This window comes from Rana temporaria, chromosome 3, assembly GCF_905171775.1.
Source record: "Rana temporaria chromosome 3, aRanTem1.1, whole genome shotgun sequence".
NCBI classification, from domain to species: Eukaryota; Metazoa; Chordata; class Amphibia; order Anura; family Ranidae; genus Rana; species Rana temporaria.
The window spans coordinates 386,507,877-386,535,658 of NC_053491.1; the positions used below are offsets into that span (position 1 = coordinate 386,507,877).

General features: G+C 45.9%; 1 protein-coding gene across 1 annotated transcript; it reads right to left on the reverse strand.

Moving 5' to 3' along the window:
- Positions 1–16: 16 nt before the first annotated feature.
- ADCK2 (aarF domain containing kinase 2) lies at positions 17–27,782 on the reverse strand. Its single transcript, XM_040341691.1, has 9 exons — positions 26,663–27,782; positions 21,576–21,722; positions 18,550–18,678; positions 17,134–17,229; positions 14,675–14,928; positions 12,969–12,981; positions 9,898–10,026; positions 5,388–5,441; positions 17–395 (listed from the first exon to the last, which is right to left on the reverse strand). Exons 1-9 carry the CDS (start codon positions 27,581–27,583, stop codon positions 255–257), a joined length of 1,884 nt encoding a protein of 627 aa, XP_040197625.1. The 5' UTR covers positions 27,584–27,782; the 3' UTR covers positions 17–254.

Sequence of the window (27,782 nt, forward strand, 5' to 3'; positions counted from 1 at the left end):
GAGCCCACACACGATCGGTTTTGACCGATGAAAACGGTCCATCAGACCGCTGTCCTCTGGTTAACCTATCGTGTGTACGAGGCCTAACTGGGGTTCTGAACCTTCAAAAATGTACCTAAAACTGTCGCAGTGGGTTTAACAGTTAGGGCTCAAATGAAGAAAAAAAACGAGCATCGCTGGTTGTAAATCACCAGAAATCAAATGTGTGGGGTTTGTAAACAGAACGATGCTTTGGTCTTCTGTAGGTTGGTTGGCTATAGGAGGGACGCCGCACTCTTCACCAGCAGAGGCCTGGCAGCCTCCAGGATATCAATCTTGGGGTCCAGCGACCGGCCAAGTCCTTCCAAGACTAAAATAGCAAACACTATAGAAGCAAAGTTGCTCTCCAGCTTCACCTGAAAACACAAAATTTTAGTGACTGACAATTTTTTAGCAGAACGTACAAAGAAACTGCACTGCTGTATTTTTCTACTGTTAAAACGTGTCAAATAGGATCTCTAAACTACCTTACCCACCCTGTAGCTTCCAATGAATAGACAGTAGAAGGCATGATATTCCTGACATTGCTGCATAAACCACTGCTCAGGGATTTCATGCCAAATGGGATGATCAGCCAATCTACTGTATCTCTGACCTTCAGCAGGGATTATATGACTGTCTATGGTCTGTGATGGACTTTTGTTCAAATGCAGGTCAGAAGGAGGTCGTCTGCAAGTCAAATGCTCCTGTCAATAAATTCTAAGGCCTTGTACAGACGAGCAGACATGTCCGATGAAAACGGTCCGCGGACCGTTTTCATGGGACATGTCTGCTGGGAGGTTTTGGTCTGATGTGTGTACACACCATCAGACCAAATTCCCCGCGGACAGAGAACGCGGTGACGTAGACGACACCGACGTTCTCCGACACGAAAGGTCAATGCTTCTACGCATGCGTCGATTCAATTTGCCGCATGGCGGGATTTCGGGCCAGCGGACATGTCCGATGAGTCATACTAACCACCGGACATGTCCGACGGACAGACTTCCAGCGGACAAGTTTCTTAGCATGCTAAGAAACTTTTGTCCGCTGGAAACCTGTCCGCTAGGCCGGGAAAAACTGTCCGGTAGGCCGGGGAAACTGTCCGGTATGCGCCCTACACATGGTCGGACATGTCCGCGGAAACTTGTCCGACGGACAGTTTCAGCGGACATGTTCGGTTGTGTGTAACAAGGCCCTAAATCTCAGAACCTTCACAAACTGACATCCAACTGATTCCATTGACATGAGACCAAAGCCCATTGACACAGGCCCTAAATGTGCCTACAACTTCATTAGAGGGGAATAGGGGAGTGGGGGATATTATTTGATAATAGTCTTTAACATCTTCCCGACGGCCCGTACAACTATTTGACGGCTGCAGGGTGGTTCTAATTCTCTGAGGCGACGTCAATTGACGTCCGCCCCTTTGCTAGTCCCCGCGCGCGCTCCCGAGTGCGCAGCGGAGGAACTGCTGTGCTGGCGTGTCCTTGGACACAAGCCAATCACAGATCGCTGTGAACAGCCAATCGGTGTGGCCGTTTCCTAGGCGATCTGTGCGGCCAATGAGAGATGATCTCATATGTTTACATATGAGATCATTTCTCATTGCCGCTCGACACAGGACAGCGGTGCTGTCAGGGAGAGAGGAGGACCGATCTGTGTCCCTTGTACATAGAGACACAGATCGGTCACCTCCCCCAGTCACCCCCCTTCCCCCCCAGGTACAACACACCCAGGATACACATTTAACCCCTTCCTCACCCCCTAGTGTTAACCCCCTTCCCTGCCAGTCACATTTATACTCAGTAATTGGTGCATATATATAGCACTGATTGCAGTAATAAATGTGAATGGTGCCAAAAATGTGTCAAAAGTGTCCGATGTGTCCGCCATAATGTCGCAGTCGCAATAAAAATCGCAAATCGCCGCCATTACTAGTAAAAAAAAAAATTATGAAAAAAAAAAATTCTGTCCCTTATTTTGTAGGCGCTATAACTTTTGCGCAAACCAGTCGCTTATTGCGATTTTTATTTTATTTTTTTATAAAAATGTGTAGAATACGTATCGGCCTAGACTGAGGATAAAAAAAAATTAAAATAAAAAATGTAGCTATTTATTATAGCAACAAGTAAAAAAAATTTTTTTTTTTTCAAAATTGTCGCTCTATTTTTGTTTATAGCGCAAAAAAAAAAACGCAGAGGTGATCAAATACCACCAAAAGAAAGCTCTATTTGTGGGGAAAAAAGGACGTTAATTTTGTTTGGGAGCCACGTCGCACTGCCGCTCAATTGTCAGTTAAAGCGATGCAGTGCCGAATCGCAAAAAGTCCTCTGGGCAGAAGGGGGTTTAAGTGCCCAGTAAGGAAGTGGTTAAAGAGAACCGGTCACCAACAGGCATTTGTAATATTTTTCATCTCCATTCTTGGATAGCTGTAATAGTGCAGTCTCACCTTTCTTAACCACTTGCAGATGCCTACCACATTTTTACTGCGGCAGGTCGGCTCTATTGCGTGAAATGATGTACCTGCAGATCATTTCATGCAATAGACACTGGTTGGCACATGTGCACCGCCAAAGGAGCAATTGCGCGCTGATTGGACACCCGCAATCGTTCCCCAGAGAGGCAGAATGACGATCTGCCTATGTAAACAAGGCACTGAACACTGTACTAATGTCCCTGGTTCCCCCCAAAAATGTCAAAAGTGTCAGTTAGGTGTCGGGTTTGTCCCCATGTCTCGCTTTAAAAATAAATAAATAACAAACATGTTATACTTACCTCCCTTGTGCAGTGGATCCTCCTCTTTTCAGGTCCCTCTTTTCTGCTCCTGGCCCCTCCTTCCTGTCGAGTGCCTCCATAGACCCAGAGCTTGCTATGGGGGCAACCCGAGCCGAGCTGCAGCCCTGTGTGTCCATTCAGACACGCAGCTGCCAATCCGGCCCGCCCCCTCTCTCCCCGTGATTGGCTAACTGACTTTGATTGATAAACCGCGGGCCAATCAGGAGAGTCCCGGACGGCCGAGGGAATCGTGAACATCATTGGACGGAGAAGAAGGGACTCAGAGTAAGTGGGGGACGGCTTACACACAGAAGGGGGTAGATTCACATACCTTTTGCGGTGGCGTATCCCCCACATACGCCGCCCGTAATTTGAAATTTGCGCCCCGCGTAGCGTTACGCCGAATTCTCAAAGGCAGTTACGCTGAAAAAATAGTAACTTGATTGCGGCGGCGTTAGAATTGTGTGCAATATTAACTCCCTTGGACGCTAGGGGCGCTTCGTTGTTGTCGGTGTAAAATATGTTAATTTCCTAGATACGCGCGATTTCACAAACGTACTTGCGACCGGCGGTAGTTTTTTACGTCGTAAAGGCTTTTTCTGCGTAAGGCTGCCCCTGCTATTAGGAGGCGCAGCCAATGTTAAGTATGGACGTCGTTCCCGCTTCGAAATTTGAATTATTTACGTCATTTGCGTAAGTCGTTCGCGAATAGGGCTGGACGTAATTTACGTTCACGTCGAAAACAATACGTTGTTACGCCGTACTTGGAAGCAATGCACACTGGGATATGTACACGGACGGCGCATGCGCCGTTCGTAAATCACGTCAATCACGTCAGGTCATCACATATTACCATAAAACACACCCCCCCTTCCCCATTTGAATTACGCGCGCTTACGCCGGCCCCATTTACGCTATGCCGCCGCGACTTATAGAGCAAGTGCTTTGTGAATACTGCACTTGCTCCTGTAAGTTGCGGAGGCGTAGCGTAAATACACTACGCTGCGCCGCCGTAAATTATAGCGTAGCTACCTGAATCTACCCCAAGGTGTAGAATAGAATGCATTAAGATAAAAAAAAAAAACTTTTTCCTTTACAACTTTCTGACTTTGCAGGGTGACTGGTCTTGTCTCCGCCCTTTCCTGTCATTTTCTGCAGGCAGCCTGTAGTGGGTGGGACTTGCTAGGTCTCTCTTAGGCCACTTTCACGCTGAGGCGCTTCTAAACTGCCAGTAAAAACACTGAGCGAAGAGCTTTTCAGGCGCTTTTGAAGTGCTTTCCATTCATTTCAATGGAGAGGGGAGTTTTTCACAGCCCTGCCAGCAAACTGCCCCAGTGTGAAAGCATTCATTGACTTTTATGGAAATAGGTTTTCGTGAGCTTTTTTAAGCGCTGTTTTTAGTGTGAAAGCGCCTCAGTGTGAAAGTGGTCTCACTACTATGATCTCTGCACAGGCTATATATATCTTAGTGACGCTGTCACTATTACTTTTACGAGATAACATCTGGCTTTGCAAAGGCATTTGGTGCTCACAAACTGGATTTACTGTATATCCTCTGTGGTTATTAAGGAATATACAGTATATAGATTAAGGGGCAGATCCACAAAAGAATTACGCCGGCGTATCTATTGATACGCCGCGTAATTTTAACGTTCCCGCGTCGTATCTTTGTTTTGTATCTACAAAACAAGATACGACGGTATCTGGGATCGATCCGACAAGCGTACGTCTTAATACGCCGTCGGATCTTAGGTGCTTTTTTACCGCCGGCCGCTAGGTGGCGTTTCCGTAGAATTCTGCGTCGAGTATGCAAATTAGCTAGTTATGGCGATCCACGAACGTACGTCCGGCCGGCACATTTTTTTACGTCGTTTGCGTTCGGCTTTTTCCGGCGTATAAAAAATGATGCTATTATGAGGCGTACTCAATGTTAAGTATGGCCGTCGTTCCCGCGTCGAATTTTTAATTTTTTACGCTGTTGCGAATAGGAATTTGCTTAGAAATAACGTCACCGTCGTAAGCATTGGTTTGTTCCGGTTTAATTTCGAGCATGTGCACTGGGATACCCCCACGGACGGCGCATGCGCCGTTCAAAAAAAATGTTGTTTACGTCGGGTCACGATGTATTTATATAAAACACGCCCCCATTACATCCATTTGAATGCCGCGCCCTTACGCCGCCAAAGATACACTACGCCGCCGTAACTTACGGCGCAAATTCTTTGAGGATTCGAAAAAAATAAAATAAGTTACAGCGGCGTAGTGTATCTTAGATACGCTGCGCCCGGCGGAAAGATGCGCGGAGGTACGTGAATCTGCCCCTAAACCTTTTATGCCACGTGTTCTACTTTAAAAAGTAAAACACAGAGGATCATAGTAGATAGTAGATTAGGAAGCATGATTTTCCTGTTTCTCCCACTATTGGGTCAAATATACCAGTCCTGTGGGACTGGAATGGATACAATTGCCATAATCACCATAAACTGTGCGCCCTACCCCAGTCACTACCACCACCTTCTCTCCTGATACCAACTATATGATAATCATTAGGAAACGGTCTGGAAAAAATGAAAGGGATTTATAGATAATACCTCATGTGTCATCAAAAGCCGGAACACTTGAGACAGCAGCAATGCAACCTGGAGCTGGAAAACAAGAAGGAAATAAGAAGAAATCTGGTGTTTCTAAAAGTAATCAGTTGATATATTTTATGTTGCATTTAGGCTGGCTTCACACTGAAGCGTCAGCCGCGGTGACGGTCTAGCCGCGCTATTTGTAGCGCGGCTATACCATCGTTTTTACCGCGATATTCGGGCGCTAGCGGTGAGGTTTTAACCCCCGCTAGCGGCCGAAAAAGGGTTAATACCGCCCGCGTTGCGGCGGTATTACCGCGGTATTACAGCGGTATTACCGCGCTTTCCCATTGATTTCAATGGGAAGGCGCGGTATAGGAGCGGTGAACACACCGCTCCTATACCGCGGTAAAGAAGCGGCTAGCAGGACTTTTCGAGCGTTCCTGCTAGCGCGCCGCTTCAGTGTGAAAGCCTTCGGGCTTTCACATTGAAGAGTACAGGGCATGATTTTTGATGCGGTATAGCAGCGCTATTTTTAGCGCTGTACCGCATGAAAAACGTCCCAATGTTAAAGGGGCCTAGTATAAGTAGACAATCGGATTTTTACAAATTATTTAACCACTTAAGAACCCCCACCGACGATATACGTCGGCAGAATGGCACGGCTGGGCACATCCACGTACGTGGCTCTTTAAGCCCAGCCGCGGGAGCGTGCCACGGGTGCGTGCACGCAACCCGGTCCAAAGCTCCGTGACCGTGGCCCTCACGGACCCGATCGCCGCTGGAGTCCTGCGATCGGTCCCCGGAGCTGAAGAACGGGGAGAGCTGTGTGTAAACACAGCTTCCCCGTTTTTCACTGTGACGCTGTCATCGATCGTGTGTTCCCTTTTATAGGGAATCACAATCGATGATGTCACACTTATAGCCACACCCCCCTACAGTTGTAAACACACATGAGGTCACACAACCCCTTCAACGCCCCCTGTGGTTAACTCCCAAACTGCAACTGTCATTTTCACAGCAAAAATGCATTTAAAATGCATTGTTTACTGTGAAAATGACAATGGTCCCAAAAATGTGTCAAAATTGTCCGAAGTGTCCGCCATGATGTCGCAGTCACGAAAAAAAATCGCTGATCGCTGCCATTAGTAGTAAAACATTTTTTTTTTATAAAAATGCAATTAAACTATCCCCTTTTTTGTAAACGCTATAAATTTTGCGCAAACCAATTGATAAACGCTTATTGCGATTTTTTTTTTACCAAAAATAGGTAGAAGAATACGTATCGGCCTAAACTGAGGAAAACAAATAATGTTTTATATATTTGGGGGATATTTATTATAGAAAAAAGTAAAAAATATTGAATTTTTTTTAAAATTGTCGCTCTATTTTTGTTTATAGCGCAAAAAATAAAAACTGCAGAGCTGATCAAATACCACCAAAAGAAAGCTCTATTTGTGAGAAAAAAAGGAAGCCAATTTTGTTTGGGAGCCACGTCGCACGACCGCGCAATTGTCCGTTAAAGCGACGCAGTACCGAATCGCAAAAACTGGCCGGGTCCTTTAGCTGCCTAAAGGTCCGGGTCTTAAGTGGTTAAAGCGGGGTTCCAACCACAATTAGCATTTTTTAAATGTATGTCCTTTCATCATGCGTTTTTATAATATAAATCCGGTCACTTACTGTTTTACAATCCGCCGCCGCTCCGCATAGTTATTCAAAAAAGATAGTTTATAAAACAATGTCCACACCGTTGTCATTTTGCTTGTGGGCATTGTGAAGCCCACAAGCACTTACTTCCTGGAAGTCTTGGATGGGGAGTGATAATTGGGTAGCGCACTGCATCCTGGGAAATGATGACACACATTTCCCAGGAGCATTAGCGTGCTGAGGAACCGAGGGAGATGATGTCAGAATCCTAGGTGATTCCAAAGGCAGATTTTGTGGGACCGCAGAGCAACAGGCATTTCCAGGTGTGTAAATTTATTTTTTATTTTTTAGGTCTAATGAGCACAATAATGAAAAAAAAATTTTGGGATGGAAACTCCACTTTAAGTACTGCTTGTGACAATCAGGATGTATTGGAGTTCTGAGCTTGAATTGAAGTTTCCAACTTTTCCATCTCAGTATAGTCCTGTATATTATGTTAAAAATATTCTATTCTCTCAGTAAAAAAAATCCTGCTTCCTGCCCTCTCACTCCAGTGCTTTGTGCTGTCAGAGTCTCAGCCACACCCTTCATTACAGAGCCTTGCATTACAAGGAAAGAGAGGGGGCGTGACTGACCGCCCTGATACTGGGTGCTGATTACCACGTGCACTGGGTATATCCTTGGTGCCTATTAAGCCTGGTACACACGACTGGATTTCCGTCTAACAAAGCGTAGGACTTTTGTCCGAAGGGCATTGGCCGTGAATTTGTTCTGCATACAGACGGCAAAATAACCAACAAATACGAAACATAGTGTTTTTTTATTTTTTTTTAAGCTCTTTAGCGCCAGCCTTTGGGCAACTTCTGCTAATGTTGTGTTATGGTTAGCATTGCTTCTGAGCATGCATGTTTGTACTTAGGATTTTTATCCGACGGACTTGTGTCCACACGAATGGATAATCCGACGGCACACATTTGTTGTTGGACAGTTTTAAAGCATGAATAAAATACTGATGTGCTCGTATTAACTCATGTGCAATGTGAATCGTACATATGAATTAAACAGGCAAAAGGGGGGGAAGGGGGAGGGAATAAGACCAAAACATTAGGGAAGGGGACGGGAGGTGAGGGGAGAAGGGAAGGGGGGGGGGGGTAAGACAAGACACACGAGACACACAGACAAGAGAGCACTCACATTAGCCACATCCGTAAATGATAAGAATATAGAAAAGACGCCAATCCAAGGAATGAGCAAAGGTCGGACTTTGAGGCAAGCGGAAGTATATAAAATATATTATTTATTACAAAAATGAGAAAATATTTTACACAATAGCAATGGTATAATAAAGAGTGAATAAATACAATCACAATAAAACCATCTAGATTAGAAATTCATGAGTAGTGGATAAATCCTTTGAAGTCGCCTACGCGTTTCGCCGTGGGGCTTCTTCAGGACGAGACAAACAGGATTTTTTGCTAATATGTAGATATTGTTTCACAATCTGATGCATCGCAGTAGGTGCATCAATCCAAAAAACTCCGAGCATATAGGGAGTATGCACAGATATTGTGGGATTATTTAAATATCACTTTTAATGGTACCAAAAATGGTCATCAATAGTCCAAGCTTAGTGCATCTATGATGATAATTTCATGATGTCAGAGATTGAACAATCAAATCCAGATATAAATAATCCCACAATATCTGTGCATACTCCCTATATGCTGTTTGTCTCGTCCTGAAGAAGCCCCACGGCGAAACGCGTAGGCGACTTCAAAGGATTTATCCACTACTCATGAATTTCTAATCTAGATGGTTTTATTGTGATTGTATTTATTCACTCGTTATTATACCATTGCTATTGTGTAAAATATTTTCTAATTTTTGTAATAAATAATATATTTTATATACTTCCGCTTGCCTCAAAGTCCGACCTTTGCTCATTCCTTGGATTGTTTTTTTTTCTATATTCTGAATCGTACATATATAATCAAGCAATATAGCTTGGTGAAAAACCTCTTAATATATATGTGAGTAGATCATGAAAAAGTCCTGATGATTGAATTAGTCAGTCTGCAGTGCTCCTACCCTAAAAAGAGGAGAAAAGGAAACATAGCGCAATATTGTACCATATAGATGTAGATAAAGGCTGCACTTAGTGCACTCACGTATCCTTGCTTATATTATAGAAAGGATATATTGCCGCTCAGTTTAAATGGACTCCTCACTCGGGATAGACATCCGATGGTCCGTCACTGTAGGCTCCTCCCCCACGCGTATCGTCACTCGTCACGTGACTTATTCATGGGTATTTAAAGCATGCTATCCCACATTTGTTGTCTGAAATTTCAACAACAATTGTCTGATGGACTGTACACACGATCGGATAATCCGACATCAGACATTTGTTGGAAAATTTTAAAGCATGCTATCCAACATTTGTTGTCCGAAAATCCGACAATTGTCTGATGGAGCGTACAAACGGTTGGATTTTCCGACAAAACCCTGCCATCACACAATTCCCGTCAGGAAAATCCGATCCTGTGTACGGGCATTATGGGTGACATCACCACTCCAGTCTTCACTGGCCATTGTCAGCGCTCCCTCCTCTCTCCTGTAGCTGGCACTTGCTGACACAGGGGAGATCACATGACCAGCCTGGAACGGCATGTAAATAGGTAAGTAGACAGATCTTTCTTACACAGGTTAGAAAGCATAGGTTTTATAAGGTGGGAGGGAGTGTTTTTAAAATGAATTAGGGGTTAACTTGGAATTCTACTTTAATCTTGCAGGGACAAAGGCAACAATAAAACATTGATGTTTCAGCCTTCCCCAATATAATAACAAAAAAAAGTCCTCTTGTCATTTGTGTAAATCTCACCTTCCCCAAAGACACTGTACTCTCCCGGGCTTCATTCACCAGCTCAGCCATCTGAGACTTGAAAGCTTCCACATCCGTACATTGGTTAGCTCTGGCATGGTGAAGGATCAGTTCGGCTACAGTCTCCCCCTACAGAAGCCAACACGGGTCACTTATAGATTTTGGCAATGATGCTTCATCTTCAAAACATGAACTCCAAACAAATATATCAAAAACATTTATTTCAGTTATGGGGTCATTAAAAAACAATTAAATGTATCTTTACATAGCACTAGTATACAGGGCCGATCCTAGGCAGGGTGCACAGGGTGCTTTGCACCCGGGCACCTGCAGAGGCGGGGGCACCGAAGTGCCAGAGTTCTCCTCTCCCTCCTTCTTTCTCTATGGTTGTGTCCGTCCAGAACTAGTGTTCTGAGCATAGGTGTGTGTCCGTCCGGAACTGGTGTGTGAGCATAGAGCAGCCCGTCCAGCCTGGCAGTGCTCGGGGGAGGGGCTCTTACTGACAAGTGGTTTGCAGGCACTGCCCATTGATTTCAATGGGCAGGGGCGTGTTTAGGAGCGGTGTATACACTGCTTCTAAAGCACCTCAAAGAAGCTACTTGCAGGATTTTTTTTGACGTCTTGCCAGCGCAGCGCCCCAATGTGAAAGCATTCGGGCTTTCACACTGAGATTGCAGATGAGCCTTTTTCCAGGCAATATTTTTAACGCTAAAGCGCCGGAAAAACAACCATCTCCTGTACTATGTCTGCAGTCTCTGACCATATCCTGTACCATGTCTGCAGTCTCTAACCGTCTCCTGTACCATGTCTGCAGTCTCTGACCGTCTCCTGTACCATGTCTGCAGTCTCTGACCATCTCCTGTACTATGCAGTCTCTGACCATATCCTGTACCATGTCTGCAGTCTCTGACCATCTCCTGTACTATGTCTGCAATCTCTGACCATCTCCTGTACTATGCAGTCTCTGACCATATCCTGTACCATGTCTGCAGTCTCTGACCGTCTCCTGTAATATGTCTGCAGTCTCTGACCATCTCCTGTACTAGGTCTGCAGTCTCTGACCATATCCTGTACCATGTCTGCAGTCTCTGACCGTCTCCTGTACCATGTCTGCAGTCTTTGACCATCTCCTGTACCATGTTTGCAGTCTCTGACCGTCTCCTGTACTATGTCTGCAGTCTCTGATCATCTCTTGTATCATGTCTACAGTCTCTGACAGTATCCTGTAATATGTCTGCAGTCTCTCATCGTCTCCTGTATCATGTCTGCAGTCTCTGACCATCTCCTGTACTATGTCTGCAGTCTCTGACCATCTCCTGTACTATGTCTGCAGTCTCTGACCATCTCCTGTACTATGCAGTCTCTGACCATCTCCTGTACCATGTCTGCAGTCTCTGACCGTCTCCTGTAATATGTCTGCAGTCTTTGACCATCTCCTGTACCATGTTTGCAGTCTTTGACCATCTCCTGTACCATGTTTGCAGTCTCTGACCGTCTCCTGTACTATGTCTGCAGTCTCTGATCATCTCTTGTATCATGTCTACAGTCTCTGACAGTATCCTGTAATATGTCTGCAGTCTCTCATCGTCTCCTGTATCATGTCTGCAGTCTCTGACCATCTTCTGTATCATGTCTGGGGGCTCTTTCTAACAGACTCTCTAACAGAAGCCCTCTCTGTGTCCATCAGAGAGGCCCCCCCTATACGGCGAGTCGGCGCTATACAGCGCCTGCGCACCGACGTTCGGCTTCTTTCGGCAACTCGTGACGCTCCTTATGCGACAGGTGGGGGAGTTTTTGTCATCACGTCAATCACTAACTGCTGCATAGGAACGCCCACTCCCGTGGGATTCACTACCCGGAAGTCGGCTAAGAAAATAGAAAAAGATCTGCATACTGTCAATGTCGGTAGTAAGCTGAATGTAATGTTAGAATTTTTTTTTAGGGTGAACCCCTGCTTTAAGAGATCATGTAAGGATCCCAGGGTAATGAAGACTTTGTGGGGGAGCATCTCTGTGGTTGAGTAGTTGTCATAGAAACATTTGTAAAGGGGAGGAGTTAGTAAAATGACCACGCCCGTGTAGGGGCGCCAGAAATATTTTGGTGTCACTCTTACCTGATAGGCCCCATACACACGATATAATTTATCCGCGAATACGGTCCAGCGGACCGTTTCCGCGGATAAATCCTCTCGTGGATTTCGGCGGATTTTCATGCGATGGTGTGTACACACCATCGCATTGAAATCCGCGCCGAAATCCTCTGGCGATGACGTGTCGCTCCGTCGCCGCGATTATGACGCGGCGACGTGCGCGACGCTGTCATATAACGAATTCCACGCATGCGTCAAATCATGACGACGCATGCGGGGGATCCCTTCGGACGGATGGATTCGGTGAGTCTGTACAGACCAGCGGATCCATCCGTTGGGATGGATTCCAGCAGATGGATTTGTTGTGCATGTCAGCGAATATCGATCTGCTGGAATCCATCCCAGGGGAGATATATCCGCGGAAACAGATCCGCTGGCGGTGTACAACACCATAGGATCTATCCGCAGAAACCCATTCGCTGGGATTTATCTGCGGATGGATTTCTATGGTGTGTATGGGGCCATAGATTTCTCAGTTGATTAAGCCAATAATCTAGCTGTGACTTTAAGCCTCGTACACACGATCAGATTTCCTTAGGACAAATCCGTGGAATTTTGTGCGAAGGACGTTGGCCGTGAACTTGGAACGCCTACAGATGGCAGAAACTTTTTCAGCCAGCATACACGAAACTACGTGTTTTTTCAGCTCTTTCCCGCCACCCTTTGGGCAACTTCTGCTAATGTTGTGCTATGGTTAGCATTGTACGGAGCATGCGTGTTTGTACTTTGGATTTTTTTTTCCGACGGCCACATTTGTTGTTGGATGGTTTTAAAGCATGCTATCCCCACATTTGTTGTCGGAAATTCCAACAACAATTGTCCGATGAGCTTACAGACGGTCGGCGATTTTCCAACAAAACCCTGCCATCACACATTTGTTGTTGGAAAAATCGATCGTGTGTATGAGGCTTGAGAGTAACACCTTCATTGCGGCCCTGTGGGAGAGGCAGAGGCACAAAGCACCATAGAGAACATTTCATCATTGGAGGTGAGATATACAAATCAAGAATTTGATGCAAAACCTGGGCGAAGTTGGACAATATTTATACATACTAATTTCCAGAAAAAAAAACACTTAAGGACCGCCTCCTGCACATATACGTCGGCAGAACGGCACGGCTGGGCACGGGCACGTACCTGTACGTCGCCTTAAGAGCACAGCCGTGGGTCGCGGCATGTCCCGGTCCGAAGCTCCGTGACCCGATTGCCACCAGGGTCCCCGCGATCGGGTCACAGGAGCTAAAGAACGAGGAGAGGTGTGTGTAAACACACCTTCCCCGTTCTTCTGTATGGCAGTGAACTGATCGTCTGTTCCCTGATACAGGGAACGACTGATCAGTGATGTCACGCCTACAGCCCACGCCCCCCCCTACAGTAAGAATCACTCCCTTAGGGCACACTTGACCCCTTAGCGCCACCTAGTGGTTAACCCTTCACTGCCATTGTCATTTTCACAGTAATCAGTGCAATTTTATAGCACTTTTCCCTGTGAAAATGACAATGGTCCCCAAAAAGGTGTCAAAAGTGTCCGATGTGTCCACCATAATGTCGCAGTCACGAAAAAAAATCGATGATCGCCGACATTACTAGTAAAAAAAAAATTATTAATAGAAATGCCATAAAACTATCCCCTATTTTGTGCAAACCAATCGATAAAACGCTTATTGCAATTTTTTTTTAACCAAAAATAGGTAGAAGAATACGTATCAGCCTAACTGAGGAAAATTATTTTTTTTTTGGGGATATTTATTATAGCAAAAAGTAAAAAATATTGAATTCTTTCCAAATTTGTCACTCTATTATGTTTATAGCGCAAAAAAAAAAAAACGCAGAGGTGATCAAATACCACCAAAAGAAAGCTATATTTGTGGGGAAAAAAAGGACGCCAATTTTTGTTTGGGAGCCAAGTCGCACGACCGCGCAATTGTCAGTTTTTTTATTTTAAAGTGTATTTTTGTGCGTGTACTCGAGAGAGGAGCCGGACTGCAGGAGTTGGGAGTAGGCAGGCCTTTCCCAGAGGCAATCTGCCACCTTTCTCCATGCCCCGGGTGGCAATGGCAGGTGTGTGAGGGGGGTCCTCCCACACAGCCCGCCCTACCTGCTCCGCTTTGAAGCCCAACGGGGCAGAGGGACTCCCTATAAGGGAGTGAGAGGATCTAGCCCGCTCAATCAACCCCGTTAGTCCTTCGCCTCTCTTTTTAGAGACCGCGTGGTCAAAGTGCGTGCATGTTAACCCAATTTCGAGTGCGTGTAAGTGTGGTGGTTTTTGTGGGAGGGGGGTGGGCGTACTAAGCGCAGGCTTACCTCGCATAGCACACCCACCGGGAGCCGGGCTGAGACCACCAAACTCAATTCACATGTAGCCGAGACCGGGATCCGAACCCCTAGCTGCAGAGGTGAATGGCTTGTCAGCGCAGTGCCAATCGCGTTGAGCCACCGCAGCTCCCTGCGCAATTGTCAGTTAAAGCGACGCAGTGCCGAATCGCAAAAAGGGGCATGGTCCTTAACCTGCATAATGGTCCGGGTCTTAAGTGGTTAAAGATTTCCTTCTGGATCTCATGAACAGAAAAAAATCACCTTACAATCCCACCTACAAAATATTTTCGATCTTCCAGCCCACCGCCTCACCTGCCCCAAGGACCACCCGCAGTAAACACAGATCGGAAATTCTCAAGGTCTCTCTCCTGCAGTTCTGCCACGATTCCCGCGTCCAGCAACACCAGGCGGAGAGGGCAGCGGCTGGGGCCGACATTCACAATCAGCGTGTCGCACATATCCACCAACGTGGTCTGCTCAGCCTGTCTTGAAGTAAACTCCGGCGCCCCCTGTACCAGAATATTACCGGGGTGCAGATCAGCGTGGACAAAATTATCCACAAACACCTGCAAGGCAAAAAACTCAACATGACTATTCACTTTGGGCAAAATAATTCTACAATATGTTATCTTTGTCTATGGTTATTGTATGATACAACAATTCCCCAGCACACAATCCAGCTAGTCAACACAAAAAGACTAAATTAAACTATTATAGTATTTGTGGATCATACTTTATCTTTAGGAGTGTGTTATAAAGTTTAGAACACACTGTCGGTCACTGACAGAAGTTTTTTCTCCTTAATGCATAGGATGCATTAAGTCTGATCATTGGAGGAGAGAACACTGAGCTCCCAGCACAGTTAGATAACTGACCACACTGTGTTCTTCTGCCTAGTGTGTCAGTTTTTAATAGAAAAGTAGAGGTCACTGGCAGAAGTTTTTTCACCTTAACCACTTAACCACTTAATACCCGCACGCCGTCATATGACGTCCAAAACGGGGACCTGTTATCCCGGGTGGACGTCATATGACGTCCTGGGCTTTGCAGGGGATATCTCAATGATGCCAGCACCCAGAGGCATCATTGAGATATAATTTTTTAGCGGTGGCGATCCTGCGCACCGTAAGAACGATCATAGCGGCGGTTCCGCCGCTAGATCGTTCTTACAGGCGGCGGGAGGGGACATCTCCCCCTCCCGCCGCCATCCGGTGCTTCTCCGGGCTCTCCCGTGCCATCGGGGGCCCGGAGAGATGATCGCCGCCTGCCGGATGTTTGCCATAGAGATGACTGGTGACCAGATGGTCACCAGTCATCTCTATGACCGTCGGAGGCCCGGGCGCGATGTGATGACATCACGCCCGGGTCCCCGTAAGTAAACAAACCGCAATTGCGGCTAGTTTGAATGAGATCTGTGAATTTTTTTTCACGATCTCATTCTTTCCAGCCTGCAGGAGAGATGTGAGGTCTTATTGACCATGCATCTATCCTTAAAGAGGACCTGTCACACACATTTCCTATTACAAGGGATGTTTACATTCCTTGTAATGGGAATAAAAGCGATTAAAAAAAAAAATGTAAAAAAAGTGTAAATAATAAATAAATAAGTAAAATAAAAAATAAATAATAATAATAAAAAAATTAAAATGCCCCTGTCCCCGGTAGCTCGCGCTCAGAAGCGTACGCACACGCAAGTCCCGCCCACGTATGTGGTCTCCGCGGCGGATTCACCGCAAGATCACCATTATCGTTTTGCGGGAGAGGGGGCCCCCCTCCCGCCGCTCTCCCGCACTCTCCACCTCTTACCGGAGCCGTCGGTAGTGGCAGAGGCGATCGGGTCCTTCTTCCTCCTTGCCATGTGTACGAGTGAGGGCAAGATGGCCCCCACCCGTCTCCATAGCATCGCAGGGCGGAAGCGACGTCAAAACTTCACTTACGCCCATACGTCTTAAAAGGCACATTTTGTTGTTGTCATTTTTTCAAATGACAAACTATTTGTTTTTGTTTTTTTCATTGCATTTTAGTCTAAATATGAGATCTGAGGTCTTTTTGACCCCAGATCTCATATTTAAGAGGACCTGACATGCTTTTTTTCTATTACAAGGGATGTTGTAATAGGAATAAAAGTGACCCATTTAAAAAAAAATTAAAAACAGTGTAAAAATAAATAAAATCAAGTAAAATACGCATATGTGAGTAGCGCCTGCATATAAAAACGGTGTTCAAATCGCACAAGTGAGGTATTGCCGCGCTCGTTAGAACAAGAGCAATCATTCTAGCTCTAGACCTCCTCTGTAACTCAAAAGATGCAACCTATAGAATTTTTTATACGTCTCCTATTTTTAAGGGTAAAAGTTTGACGCCATTCCACGAGCGGGCGCAATTTTGAAGCGTGACATGTTGGGTATCATTTTACTCGGCGTAACATTATCTTTCACAATGTACAACAAAAAATTGGCTAACTTTACTGTTGTCTTATTTTTTTATTAAAAAAAGTTTTTTTTTCCAAAAAAAGTGCGCTTGTAAGACCGCTGCCCAAATTGGGGGTTCTAAGTAATTCTAAGTAATTTTCGAGCATAAAAAAAAATGTTTTAAACTTGTAAACACCGAGTCTGAAATACAGGCAAGGTCCTTAAGTGGTTCATGCATAGGATGCATGAAAAAACAGGAAGGTTTACAACCCCTTTAAGCAGATTTGTCTTGAACTTTTATTGAGCAAGGCAGCCAACAAACACACTTGTATGTGTGCATACACAGTGTTTTATGCTTACCATCTTCAGCAGCATGTCAACACCCATTGCCGCTATTCTTTGCTTTATCTGAGTAGACTCTGACCCTTGGAGATAGTCAGACAAAGGTTCACCTTCCTGTAACAAAGGAGAGATATGTCAGAGCTTACATGAATGCTATCATGAAAAATAGATGAAGGCTGCTATCGCTGACCTCTCCTGAAAATGCTAGTTGCCTGGCAGCAATAAGTAATCTCTGTGGGGGTGATTTACTAAAACTAGAGTGTGCAAAATCTGGTGCAGCTCTAAATAGAAACCAATCAGGATCCAGGTTTTATTTTCAAAGCTTTATTGAACAAACTGAAGGTAGACGCTGATTGGCTACCATGCACAGCTGCACCAGGTTTTGCACTCTCCAGTTTTAGTAAATCAGCCCCACCAGTGGCGGTTCGTCCATAGAGGGCGCTGGAGCGCTGCCCCCCTCTACTGCCACTGAAATACATAGATTCATGTATTGCATGAATCTTGTATTTTCGCCGCTGCCGCCCACTATTCAGATGGCCGGATGCTGAGCGCCGTCCATCTGAATAACGGCAGCTGGTTGGCTGTGTGGAAGTGCCTATCAGAGCCAGCGGCTCTAATAGGCTTCCTGAATGCTTATCCTCGGGACGTACCAGTGGTGCGTTCCTTGGATAAGACTGACAGGCGTCTCAGCCAATCAGGTTCACCGGTTCTGGTTATCAGTAACCTGATTGGCTGAAGCGTCATCGAGGGCGGGAGAAGACATCGAGGGACGTGGAAGGAGGATGGCTGACCCGAGAAAGGTAAGTGCCAGGCGGGGGGGGGCATTTTACAGGTCACAGTGGCAGCATTTAACTGGGCACAGTGGCGACAATTGCGGAGCACAGTGGCTACAATTGCTGGCCTGCTGGGCACAGTGGTAACAATTGATGGCACATACAGGTCACAGTGGCAGCATTTTACTGGGCACAGTGGCGACAATTGCGGGGCACAGTGGCGACAATTGCGGGGCATAGTGGTAACAATTGATGGCAATCATGGCACAGCGGTAACAATTGATGGCACAGTGGTAACAATTGATGGCACAGTGGCTGCGTTTGATGGCATGGCACAGTGACTGCATTTGATGGCATGGCACAGTGGTTGCGTTTGATGGCATGGCACAGTGGTGACAATTGATGGCACAGTGGCTGCATTTGATGGCATGGCACAGTGGTTGCGTTTGATGCCATGGCACAGTGGCTGCGTTTGATGGCATGGCACAGTGGTGACAATTGATGGCCCTGTGGCTGCATTTGATGGGCACAGTGAGGCTGCAATTGTTTTATTTGTTTTTTTTCGTTTGCGCCCCCCCCAATAATTTTGAGCACCAGCCGCCACTGATTCCCACTATTTCTGAGTGTCAGGTTTCATCACAGACTTTGTCCTAATACTCACCTCGAAGGTCTCCACCAGGATGTTCCTTGTGACGAAGGGTCGCAGTGGGATGGGAAATTTTATAAAGTCAATTTTTTCAAACTTTTCCTGAAATATTTCCAAATTTTTGGCTTCATATTTGAGATTCATCTGCAGGGAAAGAGAAAGAGTTATTCCATATGTTTTTATATGGTTCCTATACTCTACATTTGCAACTTACGGACACATTTTTTTATTTTATTTTGGAAAGAGCAAGGAAGGGTTGTAGCCTCTGTCAGATTTGTATTGTCACTTTTATTTCCCCTCACTTTCCAGGATAGGAAATGTAGGGAAATCTTTCCAACAGGGATAAAGACATAAAATTGACATCACGGTGCTTAAGGGTTAGAATGCAAGAGTAATGGAAACCCAACACTTCATATTCCTGATATGAGACTGCTGTACCATGTACTTGTATGATAAAGTATCCTGTTTTCTTTGCATTGCTTCCTTTGCATGGAATCCCTGATGTTCCTACCAGTCCCTCTACTTTCCTATTAAAAACTGACCACACTAGGCAGAAGAACAGTGCGGCCGGTTATCTAACTGTGCTGGGAGCTCAGTGTGCTCTCCTCCAATGACCAGACTTGTCCTGCAACCTCCTGCACAGCCTTTCACTGGGAAGTTCAGTGTGCTGTTGTTTCTCCTCCTCTAGCTTCAGCAGCTGAGAACAAAGAGAATGTGATCACTTAAAAAAAAGGGAAAAAAGGTATTTAGAATGTTTTTATATATATATATATATATATATATATATATATATATATACACACAAATGTTTTGCCTTTCATTTCTATTTTGAATGGGTGGTTTTACAAGGTGAAGGCTTACATACACTTTCTGGTTGTATTGCTGTCAGTGCTTTCCTGACCTGGTGAAAAATCACTTGAAAACTTGGCTTTGAAAGAAATTTTACAATATCACATGCTTTCCCTGACTAAAAGAAATGCCTGGGCTTTAAAGCTCTGACACCACTTCTCAACTAAATACTAGACTTGGCCTGAAAAAAGAATAATTTGTTCGCATTGACTTCAATAGCATGTAATACCCGCATGTGGCCAGAGGTGGGGGGGAGCGCCGGAGAGCCTCGTGACACTGGGAAACCTCGGAAACACCCGGAATGGAGTATTTCTGAACGGTTCAGATCGGCACCTCGGCTCTGCTCGGCTCCGGTGCCTCAGGCCAAATGCAGTACTGCAGGCCCCATTAGCTTTAATTCTGCTCATTTTGCGAGACAAAACTCGCAAACCGAGTCAGAATTTTTTAAAAAAAAGTTGCTCGTCTTTCAAAATGCTCGTTAACCGCGTTACTCGTAAACCGAGGTTCCACTGTTTTCTACATTCCAGAAATACTTTCTAAATCTATGCAGGCATTTGACACATTGGGGGTGATTTACCACAAATGGTGGACACAGAATCTGGTACAGCTGTGCAAAGTAAACCAATCAGCTTCCAGGTTTCATTCTCAAAGCTTAACCTGAACAAACTGAAGTTATAAGCTGATTGGTTACTATGCACAGTTGCACCAGATTCTGTGTGCTCCAGTTTTAGTAAATCTTCCCAATTGGGTCCTGAGTCTTCTATCCTTTTCCTTGTAGTGGAGGGGAGTCCTTCTTTAGGTGTCCACATCACTACTTCCACTGCTTCTACTGGCTGTACAGGGGTGGGGGTCCTCTGAAGACTGAAGCGACTGATGGCATCCGGGAGTGGTGACCAGTCTACTGCCATGCTGGATAGACTAGTCATGACTTCAAAAAGCAACATCATTGAGGGACACAAATATCAGACTTATTTAGATGAGTAAAAAAAAAAAAGCTATTTAAATATTTATTTGTAAAAAATGGTGAATGGGTGATTGAGGGAGTGGGAGAGGGTAGGAGCTTTTACTCAGAGATGGGCTTTAAAGTGATATTAAAGGTTCAAATAAAATGGTTTTGCACGGAGCCTGGATCCTCCTCTTGGGTCCCCTGGTGGCGCTTCCGGCCCCTCCCTCCTTCCCAGTGCCCCCCACAGCATGCAGCTTGCTGTGGGGCATCTGAACAGGCACTCTCCCCATTCACACACATAGCCAGGACTCGGTCCTGCCCCCTTTCTCTCCTCAATGGCTCCCACCTCAGCCAATGAGGAGTTAGAGTCCCTGGAGAGCTGAGACTGTTGTGCACATCGCTGGATTGAGATGGAGCTCAGGTAAGTATTAGGTGGGCCCCCCAGCTTCACACAGAAGAATTTTTTTTGCTTCATGCATGGAATGCATGAAGCTAAAAAAAAACTTGAACCTTCACAACCACTTAAAGTGTAGGATTCTATAAGTTGAGTACAGTAAGTACTTGTTAGAAAGAGGGTCAACGCCATGGTTTAGAGGTTAGCACTTCTGCTTTGCGGCACTGAGGTCCCTGGTTTAAATCCTGGTAAGGACAGTATCTGCATGGAGTTGGCGTGTTCTCCTTGTGCTTACATGGGTTTCCTCAAAAAACAAAAAAATGCTGGTAGGTTACCTGGATCCTGTCTAAATTGGCCAATGTATGTATGGGAGATAGGGACACGGGCATAGGAACCGGGAGGGACAGGGGGGACGCATCCCCCCCCCAGGAAATAATGCGGGGGGGGACAGGTATGGTAAAATCCCCCCCAGATGTGACAGCGCAGTCACTAAACTGTGTGCCCGCTGGCGCCGACTCACTGGCTGCCGTGTGCGCTCCTGGCTGGCTCCCTTTCCTCCTGTGCGTCTCCTCGCCCCCCCCCCCCCATTCTTTATTTTGTTTTTCACTTCTGTATTTTATGGCTATATTTAGCCAGAGAATTGTAGGGGAGAGGGTTACAGAGGAGTCAGAAGACTCTTTACAGCTGAGCTGAGCTCTCTCTCTGCTTTTTTGCGTCGGTCTCTACAGTTAAAAAGTAAAAAAAGTTAACCTGCTTGCACAAGAGGCAAGGATCTACAAGGGAATCTCATCATTCATGTATGCTTAGAGCTACAAGAAGTCTTACTACAGCCCTGCTAACAGTTTAACTCACTTGCCGGGTCATAAGTTTCTCGAACTCTTCCACAATCTCGGTCAGACTCAGCCACCTGAATCCAGGGATGAGTCCAAGCAGTTGGCTCCAGGTCTTCATTAGGAGGAGGTCCATTTTAACCTGTTGTCTAAGACCTGGATGCAGGACCTAGATGGGGGAGCAGGGAAAAAACAGAGTAGTCAAGTAGCGTTCCACTGACCAGTTCAATCGCTGATTCCTGTTACACAAAAATGGAAGGTCTGCTTTACTGATACCCCCACCTCCTAAATGCAAATGGTTATAAAATGTCATTGAAAAATAAAGTAAAAAAAAAAAAAACTTACTTAGGCCAAGCTTCCAACACTTCTTCGAGGCAGGGTGCCTTCCGGGAGGCCTGGACGCTTGAAATACTTTGGGCCAGATCCACGAAGCAGTTACGTTGGCGTATCTATTGATACGCCGCGTAACTTCTAGGTTGCTCCGGCGTATCTTTGTTTTGTATCCACAAAACAAGATACGCCTGAAGCTGGGCTAGATCCGACTGGCGTACGTCTTAGTACGCCGTCGGATCTAAGGTGCATATTTACGCTGGCCGCTTGGTGGCGCTTCCGTCGATTTCCGCGTCGAGTATGCAAATTAGCTAGATACGCCAATCCACAAACGTACTCCCCCCCCCGCGCATTTTTTTACGTCATTTACGTAAGGCTTTTTTTCGGCGTAACGTTACCCCTGCTCTATGAGGCGTACGCAATGCTAAGTATGGACGTCGGGCCAGCGTCCAATTTTCCGTTGTGTGCGTAAAACGTTCGCGAAGAGGGCTTTGCGTAAATTACGTTCACGTCGATAACCTTGACTATTTGCGGCATGATTTCGAGCATGCGCACTGGGATACCCCCACGGACGGCGCATGCGCCGTTCAAAAAAAACGTCATTTACGTGGGGTCAATAGGAATTACCATAAAACACACCCACATCTTATCCATTTGAATTGCGCGCCCTTACTCCGACACAGTTACACTACGCCGCCGTAACTTACGGCGCAAATTCTTTGTGGATACGGAAAACGCGCTGTAAGTTACGGCGGCGTAGTGTATCTGAGCTACGCTACTCCGGACTTATAGATGCGCCGAGGTACGTGGATCTGGGTCTTTGAGAATTTGTTTTATCCCTATGATGAGGTCAAAGAATTGGTAACTTTACTTCTCAATGGATTTTCTAAACCAATAGTATTTGGAGCTGTCAGTATAGAGGACTTCCCATTTTCATGGAAGGTCCACTTTAACCATATGCTCAGTTTGAAATGTCGAGATTTGTAAGGGGTTCACTTAACATAGTTAGCATCATACTGACATTGTAGATGATTACACAAGAAAATGGCGAAATGCTCCATTGAGGAGTCCCCTTTACTGTAGACCAAGGGTACCCATACAGGTTACAATCTGATCACATAATCCTTTTACAATCAACTTTAAATTTACCAAAACTAAATAATCTGAGCACCTACCTACATATTACATACATTACCTTAATAGAAAAAAAAAAAGCAGAGGGCACACCAACCTTGCGCATTACCTTTGATACACTAAAATGTATTTATAGGTAAAATGACATACTCACAAACAATTGGTAAAAAAAAAAGCCAAAAGTGCAAAGGTCCATCAAGTGCCTCATCCATCCAGCAGAGCCTGAAGAAGAGGGGATACCCTCGAAATGCGTCAGCTTCCTTTGGCCTATTTATCTTACCACCTTAGTATACTGGCAAGCTTTTGTGTGCAGGAGCATATTGTTCCTTTTTGTATCACATACATAGCTACCTACCCTATCAGACAGGCACATGCACTTCATAATTTTAACCCCCTATTGTTTTCAGCCAAGGAAGCTGCCATCTTGGCCTCTGTTTAATCTACAACTGCCATGGTGCTGCACATGTTATCAGTTATGACACGAGCCATTGGATGGTTTTGACAGTTTGGTTGAGAGCACAACCAATGGGAGTGTTATATTTCTGGCACGTGCTGGAAATAAAACTGTTTTATGGATGGGTTTACTTCCGCTTTAAGAATATCTAAGGGCTTGTTATCACATGCAGTAGCTCCTACCTCTCCTTTGAAAACCCTTCCGTGGTGGATCGCATCCCAGAGGTGTTTGACAGGTGGTGAGGAGGCAATATATTGCCTTCTCACCACCTGTTTTAATCCCGAAAATGCCACTGTACTGCGCTGCATTACACACGATTACAGGGAGGTTGTGGTGCAGCCCCATACACTTAAATGGGTCGTGTTCAGTGGTGCTACCGCCTGCTGAATGCAACATACTGTTTAATTTTGCATCACCGTGAAGCTCAGCATTATGGTCTCTGCATGTGTACAGCCCTGAGCAGCTGCATGCCCTTCTTTAGGTGGGCAGAAGTAGAAAAACCGTGGCTCAACTTCTTTCTTTTGCCACAGTGTGTATGCGCCCAAAGCAGATAAGTGAAGTGGGCTGACTCTACTAAGGGCGTAGACCAGGGGTCTCCAAACTGCTGCCCGGGGGCCAGATGCAGCCCTTTACTGGGCTTTATCCACCCCTTGGGGCACTATTCCTTCCACTGACACCAATGATGGGGCCACGATTCCTTCCACAGAAACCAATGATGGGGCACTATTCCTTCCACAGAAACCAATGATGGGGCACTATTCCTTCCACTGACACCAATGATGGGGCACTATTAATCCTACTGACATCAATGATGGGGCACTATTACCTTCCACTGACACCAATGATGGGCACTATTCATCCTACTGACACCAATGATTGGGCACTATTCCTCCCACTGACATCAATGATGGGGCACTATTCCTCCCACTGACATCAATGATGGGGCACTATTCCTCCCACTGACATCAATGATGGGGCACTATTCCTCCCACTGACACCATGATAGGGGCACTATTCCACCCACTGACACCAGTAATGGGACACTTTCCCAGCCATTGACACCAATGATGGGGCATGTAAGTAAGTGAACCTTGTGCCAAATGTGTAAAACCTAAAAAACTGAACTAAAAAAGCTGCTCCCCAAATCTAGTGAATGAGTAGGCAATTGTGAAGTAAGTGGATAGGGGCATAATTTACACCCCACTGATGCCTGAACATTTGTACTCCCACTGACCACACTCCGGCCCCCTAAGGTCTGAAGGATAGTAAACTGGCTCTTTGTTTAGAGAGTTTGAAGACCCCTGGCGCAGACTAAGACCCCTTTTCACACTGAGGGCGTATTGCAGGTGCTATAGCATTAAAAATAGCGCCTGCAATCCACCCTCAAACAGCTGCTCCATTGTGAAAGCCCGAGGGCTTTCACACTGGAGCGTTGCGCTAGCAGGACGGTAAAAAAAAGTCCTGCTAGCCGCATCTTTGGAGCGGTGTGTTTTACTGCTCCTCCACTGCTGCTGCCCATTGAAAGCAATGGGGCAGCACAGCTATACCGTCCGCAATGCGCTGATTCAGCCGCTAGCGGGGGTTAAAAGCGCCCCGCTAGCAACCAAAATGCGCTGCAAATCCGCCCATTACCGTCGGCGATAAAAAATAGCGGCGTTTTACCACCAAAGCTATGGGCGGCTCAGTGTGAAAGGGGTCCAATAAAAAAATTCTAAAATGGAGCGAGAAGAGAAAAACGTTCAGCTTCTTATTGCTGTCTCTGCCATTGCTGGGGAGATTTTCTCATGTCCTGTGTGGTCATCAAATCAGGAAGTGAGGTGAAATCCCCCCAACAGTAATACAATTGGAAATAAAATCCAGCGGTTTCGCTTTGCGTTGGCCTTTAATTAGAGTAAAAGCAGCCATGAAACTGAGTTTCGTCAATTCTGGGGACATAATAAAAGGATTCTGTCCATTATTCATTATTTTCTTTCCATTATTCTCTATGGGCATTCCATTTAGCTCCATTATTCTCTATGGGCATTCCATTTAGCTCCATTATTCTCTATGGGCATTCCATTTAGCTCCATTATTCTCTATGGGCATTCCATTTAGCTCCATTATTCTCTATGGGCATTCCATTTAGTTCCATTATTCCCTATGGGCATTCCATTTAGTTCCATTATTCTCTATGGGCATTCCATCTCCCTGTCAAAGCTGAGGCTCCGCCAATTTTTTTTTTTTTTTTTTTTTTTTAAAGCCAGCAGCTTCAAATACTGCAGCTGCTGACTTTTAAAATATGGACAGGTATCTGCACCCAGCACCCCCCCCCCCTCCCCCCTGAAAGGTGGCAAATATGACACCGGAGGGGGGGAGGGTTTCGAAGAGCGTAAGTTCCATATTTGGGTGGAACTCCGCTTTATAGCTGGATTCAGGTAGGGCGGCTTAATTTTGAGGCGGCGTAGCGTATCTCATATACGCTACGCCGCCGTAAGTCAGAGAGGCAAGTGCTGTATTCACAAAGCACTTGCCTCCTAAGTTACAGCGGGCGTAGTGTGAATGGGCCGGCGTAAGCGCGCCTAATTCAAATGAGGAACAGGGGGGGCGTGTTTTATGTAAATGACTAGTGACCCGACGTGATTGACGGTTTTAACGAACGGCGCATGCGCCGTTCGTGGACATATCCCAGTGCGTATGCGTCGGATAGAATGCCTAAGATACGTCGAACACTGCCTACGACGTGAACGTAACTTACGCACAGCCCCTATTCGCGTACGACTTACGCAAACGACGTAAAAAGATAGGCCTGTTCCGACGTCCATACCTTGCATGGGCTGCGCCACCTAGGGAGCAGCTTTATCTTCATGCCGGCGTATCTCTTACGTAAACGGTGTAACTAATTGCGACGGGCGCACGTACGTTCGTGAATCGGCGTATCTTGCTGATTTACGCATTCTAGGCGTAAATCATCGTTCACGCCCCTAGCGGCCGGCGGAACGAGGACAGCTAAGATACAACGGCGCAGGCCTCAGTTTGAGAATACACTTAAACATACGACGGCGCAGATTCAGAGTTACGACGGTGTATCTACTGATACGCCGGCGTAAACTTCTCTGAATCCAGCTATTAAAGTGTATGGGCATTCCTTTTAGTATGTCCCTCAATTCTGCCATGGAAAAGGTTTTGTCACTTTTTGGTGATTTTGGCCTTACTTTTACAGCGACAGGAATCAAGCAATGAGCATCGTCCCCTGTTGGCTCTATGGATGAAGGATATGGGTCTTCTCCTTGGATATCACAGGTTCCATCTCCTTGTCCTTCCAGTGCGTCACGATCAGATGTCCCCTTTTTCCCTAGACGCCTGAAAATGCCACCAAGCCCCGCCACTTCCCATGCCTCAAAGCCATCGTCACTCCCAGCGCTTCCTATCAGGGATTGCGATTCCATAGCGTCAATAACAGACAGGTCAGCGTAGGCTTTGTACACCTGAGCGACGCAGCCAGAACCTACAGGTTCCTTACTCGGAAATAGAAACATTTGTCCATAGTTATCGCCAAAGTCTCTTTTCAGGCAAAACTCAGTGTAACCCCAAGAGTGCGGTGCCACCTTAACGTGAAGTCTGGAAAATTTGCCACAGAACGTTTCAGAGAAAAGATCTCTTCGAGTGCTAGCCCACTGGCCAAGTTTAATGCAAGCTGGTCCTGATGACTCGGTGGCCTTCAGAAGAAGATGAAGCCACAGGGTATAAAATCTGTCTGAAAAGAATGTCAATGGGTAGGCTAGTAGGAGCGGTCCAAATTTCAGGAAGAGGACGCAAGAGCGCACAACCAAGCGCACAACGAAGGTGGTCTTTTTTAGGAGGCTATCTTCAGACTTCTGATGACCTGGTGAGGCCATGCCCACCTCTGCTGGTACTTGTCTTTGGTATAGTCTCTCACATTCTGTGGGCACATATTTGATGCCCAAGCACATAAATGAGATTTTCCATAAGCTTTTTATCCTGCTGCGCTTGATTATGTTTCCCTGGTAATGAACTGCCATTTCCTTCCACCTAGATACATCCCTGGAGCTCCTGAGACTGCAGATCCTTCTGCAACACAACAAGCCACTTCTCATGTGCAAAGCCTGTGACATGGCAGGAGCCGGTCATAGACAGGTATTAGGAGATCGCCTTCCTTCCTTCCTAGGCAGCCTCCATTGAGGAACACAAACCGATCACCTCTTATTTCATGAGCCTGTCCGATCAATACACAGCGTGACAGCGATCTAAGGACATAAACATACCAGCCCACCTGACAGCAGGAGGCCCCGCCCACAGTGACGACTGGATTAA

Bases quoted from the DNA above. Each gene is read 5' to 3' on its own strand.
- ADCK2 (XM_040341691.1), bottom strand. From the start codon at position 27,583: ATGTCACAGGCTTTGCACATGAGAAGTGGCTTGTTGTGTTGCAGAAGG. The intron at 18,679-21,575 runs GTGAGTTAAACT...CTTTCCCTGCAG, and splicing joins AGAAACTTATGACCCGGCAA to ATGAATCTCAAATATGAAGC. The intron at 5,442-9,897 runs GTGAGATTTACA...CTTGTTTTCCAG, and splicing joins GTACAGTGTCTTTGGGGAAG to CTCCAGGTTGCATTGCTGCT.